This window comes from Rhododendron vialii, chromosome 7a (assembly GCF_030253575.1).
Source record: "Rhododendron vialii isolate Sample 1 chromosome 7a, ASM3025357v1".
In the NCBI taxonomy this organism is placed as follows: Eukaryota; Viridiplantae; Streptophyta; class Magnoliopsida; order Ericales; family Ericaceae; genus Rhododendron; species Rhododendron vialii.
Genome location: NC_080563.1, coordinates 8,039,180 through 8,045,867, shown reverse-complemented (window position 1 = coordinate 8,045,867; position 6,688 = coordinate 8,039,180). Strand labels below are relative to the sequence as shown.

Below are 6,688 nucleotides of genomic sequence, written 5' to 3'. Positions count from 1 at the left end.
TACCAAGCTGTCTTTTAAACCTGGATCCAATTTCCTGATCCTTGTGGAGTAGTGAAAACAAGTTACTATTATGTTCAAAATTGTCATTCCTTGCCATTAAGGAATCAATTTGCGGTAGCCAATGGTTTTCGTGGAAGCCACAGATTAGACATCGGAATATTTTTTCAAGCAAAAATATTGCGCCACGGTTGCTTCTATTAAAACCTAAATTTTGAAAATTTGTACACCGGAAGGACGCGTGCTTTAGTGAAATTTCAAGAAAATCAATTTCAATGCAACCAAAGCCTTCAGCAGGAAGAAAATCTCCACAAATGGATCCAAATAATATGCTTAAATGAATCAGAAACAAAGACGAACATATCTATGTATCTTGTATGGGAGCTTCAATTGCATTTCAATTCAAACAGTTTCATCGAAGGAAGAAAAGCAAAAGCCAAAATTATAATCAGGGAGAAAAAAAGGAAATAGGGGGAACTACAAAACCCTTGGATCCGAAAGATGATTAATAGTACACTAAAAAAATGAGGGGGAGAGATTTTAAATCATGTCCTAACCAACATCCCTACGTGCTGAGACAGTCTAATATACAGAAGTAGTATCTACTTTGTTTGGCCATGTGGTGGGGGCCCTGGAGGTAGCGGCGGAGGCATGCCAGACGGAAGATTGAAATTTGAAGGCAATGCTCCCATGCCAGCTGCATTTGGATTCCCAGGCTGCAAACAAAGCAATAGCGGGAAAAGTAATCTTCAGTTAGGCCATCCCAAACCATCTAAAACAAGCCAGAATATATTCATGGAAGAACTGCTACACCGTTAGAAATTACATCGGTATCCACCAAATGGAGAATTCTGATGAAAGTTTCCAGTGAACGGGAAGTACTCGGTTAACAAAACAATTACAGCCTCATATTGTTGTCTTGGTGTAACAGTAATTGAGTTTTTTATTTGTTTACAATGTTCCTCATAATCTCACCTGGTAGGGATTATGTCCTGGCATTGGTGGCATCGGCCCAGCTTGTGGCCGGTTGAATGCACCAGCTGATTGATACATCTGGGTCCCACTTGCATTTGAAGGGCCCTGCATATTTGGCAACCCATTTGCGTTTCCTCCGACTGGAGGTGCTGACCCGGAGTGCATAGGATTCATACCCATGTAATGTCCTTGTTGAAATGGAGGAACCATCTGATTCATTGCACCTGGCATCCCCTGCAGGCATAAATTTGCAAAAATTAACAAAAATTCCTTATGGCCAAAAAGAACTAATTGGGATCTCACATTGTATAATCCAGTTCTCAATTAGTCAAAAAATGAAGAGGCCCTGCTGTCATTTCAAGCATTAACCAACTATACGTACAACAATACGAGCACCAACTATAATAGACTACAGTAGATGTGCAAGCATATGAAGAGGGGAAACACCAAGGGCTTAGGCCAAATGGGTACGAGAAAGTAACTACAGGGCTTGCCACCCAAGAGCTTGCAAGTTCGAATCTTAGGAAAGCCAAACATTCCAAACCTTGGAGCCACTGGAGGTTTGACTTGTCGTTAACTTCAAAGCCCTAGAATTAATCGAGGTGCGCGCAAGCTGGCCCAGACATTCGGTTAAAAAAAAACAAAAACATATGCACAAGATGTTAGAACTATGGCTCATATATTAAGTATGAAGATATACTAATGAGTTCTAGAAAGAAGGCTAGATGCCGGAGCGTAGCGGAATGAGTGGAGCGGAGTGACAGCATCTGGCCCATCGCCAATGATCCAGTGAAAGTAGATTGGGCCGAAGGCCCAGGCGTTCCATAATTGGGGGGTGTGGGGGGCAACGTCCCCTGCTGTTCGGTACAGTTCGTACAGGGGTATTTTTGAGATACAAGCCAAATACCAGATTAGGGTTAGAATAGAGTAGTTATAAATACTCTATATTGTAAACCCTAATTCATACTGTGATAATAAAATAACAGCAGCCGCTCTCGCTCCCGTGGACGTACCCGGTTTTGGGGAACAACGTATATCTCTGTGTTTGATTCTTTACTGTTTTATACTCATAGATCGTGTATGTGACGATCCTAACACAGGAGAAGGCTTTCGATAACACAAATGGAGTTTTGGAAGACAGTTTCTCTAAAAATTTACAAGCAGACAGACAATTATTGTGGTCACCCTCACCAATAGAGGATGAACAATGCCCTCATTCTCATTAGTAGATGGATTCGGGTCCCACAAAAAAATAACCCCACAATCTCTCCACCATAGGAGGGGGGGTTGCTTCTAAAAAAAAAAAGAGGGAGAGTAATAATGTTCATCCTCTTTAGGTAAGGGTGAACAAAAATGGACTCCAAGCAAATCCCTGTCCCCATGTATAAAGGGAACCCAAAAGCCCTGCAAATTGTGGTACTAGATATGAAAATAAGAGCAGAAATTGAAGGAAAAAAACCCTGCGGGTACATAATTTACCAGTTGACTGGGCATCGGCATAGGAAGTGAAGTAGGCATCGGTCCTGGCATTGATGAAGGCATGCCAAGAGGTGCTAGCTGGGCCGGATTATGAGGTAAATGTGGGTGTGACAGCATGGACAAATGGGATGGAGGCTGTAACTGAGGCAGATTCGTAGGCGGCAGGAGCAAAGAGTTCATTTGCTGTGGGTGCTGCTGGTGATGCTGGATTTGCTGAGGGTTTTGTTGTTGATAAGGTTGCTGCTGATTAGCAAGATGAGCAGGACGTGGACCAGGGGGGAGCGGAGGAGCCCCTAAAGGCATTGAGACTGCCAAAGGAGGGGGCCTCTGCTCTCCCTGAGCTGATGGATCAAAAGATGGAATAGAAAATGGCATTGCAACTCCAACCCCGGGAATGTTCCCCTCATTACGGGTCAATCCAGGAGCAAAAGGGCCAGGAGTTGTAGGAGGCTCAATTCCTGGGAAATTACCAGGCATACGACCAGCTAGGGCAGGATTTTGCTCACCATAACCTGGTAAAAACCCGACAGTTAGATAAAAATGGAAGAATAATCCCTTCAATTATAGCTTCTATCTTAGGCCGTATTTGGATCAAGGATAGGAGCAACCGAGCAAGGAAAAGGAAAGGGAAATTGAAAGGATCTAACCATTGCGAACTGTTAGATCCTTTAACTCTTCTATTTTCTTTTTATTTTCCTTGCACAAATCCGTGATCCAAATACAGTAAATGTTCATTAAAAGAACAAATCAACAAAGCCCAGTGCATTTGCACTAACCTGTAACAAGTCGGAACCTCATTGAATGGGAAATTTATCAAGACGAAGAGAAAGAGTTGGAAAGGGGGAATAAATAAGGTACAAAAGGAACAAACCTTGGCTATGACCAACATTGAACCTATCACGAGCTGGATCCCCAGGTCTATTTCTGCACCAGAACTTGGTTGTGTGATCATTGCTACCACTGCATCAGAAGCTATAAATGTTCACCAATGGGATGTGCCAACAAAGCTAAATAATGCAGAACAAATACCTTCCATCCTACACGCGTGGAGCCAGAACGGTGCAAATGCAGGATATCAAACTAATGGATTCTATTTATCGGAGAGAAGAAGGGGAAGAGGCCCGGAAGCAATAACCATTACCTCAACAAGGACAATATCAGCAGTACATTTTCCTAAAACATATCTATATTATTTCTCGTCTTTTACAACTGGGCACACTTCAGAAACTTGGGGGACATAAGTGTCTATCACTTACACCCTCATGTAACAATTTGTGAATATGACAAAAATAACTTGCCTTCGCATGGTAGACAAAAGATGAAAAGAGTACATTCAAACCTATTAATGATCGTTTCAATTGTAGAAAATCTAGAAACCTTTTTGTCATGCATACTTCCTAGTATGTAGATTATATCAAAAGGAAGAAGATATTCCCGAGACGTAGCCCAGAACAATCAAGAAGGTTCAAATGACATGATCTTGCTTGAGCAGCAAGAGGTACCGCGGAGTGAGAGTAGGCATTATAGAGAGCCAGGAATACACAAGAAGATATAGTTCTGCTCAAATATTATACTGATTTCGCGTCATTAGTATTCTATGGTTATTCAATTTCTTATCACTCAATAAGATATCAGAAGGTTTTGACAAGACATCTCTAAACAACCACGTCCCAAAAAGCCAGAGGCCATAGGTAAGGTTCCCTTGGTAAGTATCATTAGTGGTCCTAAATTCTATGAACAATCTCAAATGAGCATAAAATACAGCACGGTGAAAAAAAGGTGAAAAATTCAAGAAAGAACAACTCTTGCGACTTACCTGCAGAGAATATATCCAATAGGATGCCATGCAAGATCCCAAACACTATTATCATGGGCGTTGGGAATTTCAACCTGAGGTGTATCATGACTGCAGATTTGAAAAGTTTACTGTCATCAGAGACAAGAAGTCTGAAATTGACTCCAATTTAGGATCAAGCAACACGAGCAAACCATCCAAGTACTGACCACAAAATGAGTGAACCAAGCACTCCTAAGTAATAAAGGGACCACATTAGTGAACTTGGTAAAAAATAACTCCATGACCACAAGGTTCCTAGAAACATTACGAAGTGGTTTTCAGAAGGTAAGACTATGTCGTAAACATAGTGACTTATGATGAATACCATAGGGGATGAATAACCTGGAGCAGTTAAAAATGGAAAACACGAGGGAAGTTCCAATCGCTGTGAACTTAAATTTTCCCTCCAAAGTCCAAACAAAGATGCTATCCAAATGTATTGGCTAAAGATGGAGTTCCAGAGCATAATAATTATCTTAAGAGCAAATTCAACAAGACAATTCATAATGAAACACCACGATGTCACTAGAAGCCAAATGAAAAAAGTGTATGATCTGCATGGTCAGACAAGAGTAAAGAATTGAAGTTAGGAAGAAATGAAGACAGAATTTTTTAATTCAATGTCATTATATATAATTGAAATAGGGAAGAACTGACGTATCATCCATTCATGCTTCGTATGATCACCAAATGACTACTAAATTTTACTCCAAGCTCAGGGTTCATTGACAAGGGGTCAAGGGCAAATAAACACGTTGTACCATACACAAGAAAACAGGAAACATGTCCACCAAATAAGACCCACGGAGGTGAGTCTCAGAGTGGGGGAGTCCCTCTACAACAAATGAGCCTTGTGTAAAGATGTTGAATAATGTCACTGTGAAACACAGTTGGAGAAGGCATGATATTCCAAGGTTTAACCAACAATATAGTCGGAAAGATGGCAGAAATGATCCACCGGAAATAAAATAACACACCCCAACAAAGTTGAATTATAAGTAAACATTAAGTTGAGAAATGAGAGGCAATTCATCTCAAAAATAAGACGGGCAATCGATGAGTCCCATGACTAAATTGAAGGAGCTCAATATACTTAGAGAAAGCAGAGGCATAGAGAACATATAACATCTCCACAGAAAGTCAAAGTTCAAATTTGTCTCCATAGCCCAAAAGGCAGCAGAGGATTAACCCTCTTCAAGATATCTTAATGGTAAAGGGTACCATAATATAAACAGAAAAACAAGCTATTCGAAAGATGGACTGAAACTTTGAATGGTTAAGAAAAGGAACTATGTATGGTCAGATAACATCCACATTTTTCAACAAAATAACCACATCAAGCACAATGGTGATCTCCTTTCGCCCAGTGGGACATGACGAGATAAACATCTACTTATGTCTACCAAAAAATATAACACTCAAACATAATGACGATACTCCTTATGCGCATCAGGCATGCTTCCAAACTATAAGAAAATGTCATCTATCTACTTAGGAATATACAGGAAACTCCACACAACTTTGTGAGAAAAAGAAAGAGCCACCAATCAAGGAGATCAATAAAGCCCAAACACCCTACGATCAACTAACTGATTCCTGAAGCCCCCAATGCCTTGCACATACAACACCAATGTGGAATAACTTTCATCTTCTAGAGAAGTTATCAGCAGCAGAGTCTTCTTACGAGTAACTTATCCAGAAAAACAAAACATCCCACAAGTTGGAACCCAACCAAATTCCTTTGGAAGGAACATAACCAGCTTCCTTATAGAAAATACGACCGCAAACTTTCAACCACAGAAAGGGTCCATGTAGTCCCTCTTTCCCCATGCAGACGGAGCAGTTAAAGACTAATAGTTAAGTTTCCTCCAACGTATTCTAAATCTGGCGACTACCCACCAGAGTATAAAGGCCCCATTAAAGATGCTCTCTTCCTATAAGTCCCCAGCCCACCAAATTTCAATGGTTTTTGCTGCTCCAACCCAAGGAAGAATAATAAAGCCAACTACAAAGAGTATATTTGTCTCTTCACTCGAAAAAATTAGTTCCTTTCGTATTTTTTGGGAAAAAAAAATCCATAGCCGTCGTGACATTTACAAAATAATTGTACTTTGGTACTACTACATTTCCAATCAAAATTGACAATGACGGACGCATATGAGAAGCACAAAAGAAGTTATGCAATCTACCAACATGGTCTATTATCATCAGGATCTGAATCCTGGTTTTGATAAAGCAGTATAAATCTTTCATTCTTTTAACCATATGCAAAATAGTAACACCCATGAATGAAAACCACATACTACAATCTAAAGAAGAAAGAAATCATAAAAGATAGTATAAAAGATGTCTCCACTTAGAAAGAAGCAACTCTAATCTTGACCTATTCCACTTTCACAC

At 40.3% G+C, this 6,688-nt stretch overlaps 1 protein-coding gene across 1 annotated transcript in view; it reads right to left on the bottom strand.

Moving 5' to 3' along the window:
- Positions 1 to 348: 348 nt before the first annotated feature.
- LOC131334757 (flowering time control protein FY) overlaps positions 349 to 6,688 on the bottom strand; it is a 17,570-nt gene continuing 11,230 nt past the window's right edge. The window contains exons 14-18 of the mRNA XM_058369992.1: positions 4,268 to 4,357; positions 3,323 to 3,411; positions 2,452 to 2,963; positions 973 to 1,206; positions 349 to 713 (exon numbers count right to left, since the gene is read on the bottom strand). Of these exons, the coding sequence (XP_058225975.1) occupies positions 600 to 713; positions 973 to 1,206; positions 2,452 to 2,963; positions 3,323 to 3,411; positions 4,268 to 4,357 (1,039 nt within the window). The 3' untranslated portion in view covers positions 349 to 599. The remainder of the gene's footprint in view (positions 714 to 972; positions 1,207 to 2,451; positions 2,964 to 3,322; positions 3,412 to 4,267; positions 4,358 to 6,688) is intronic.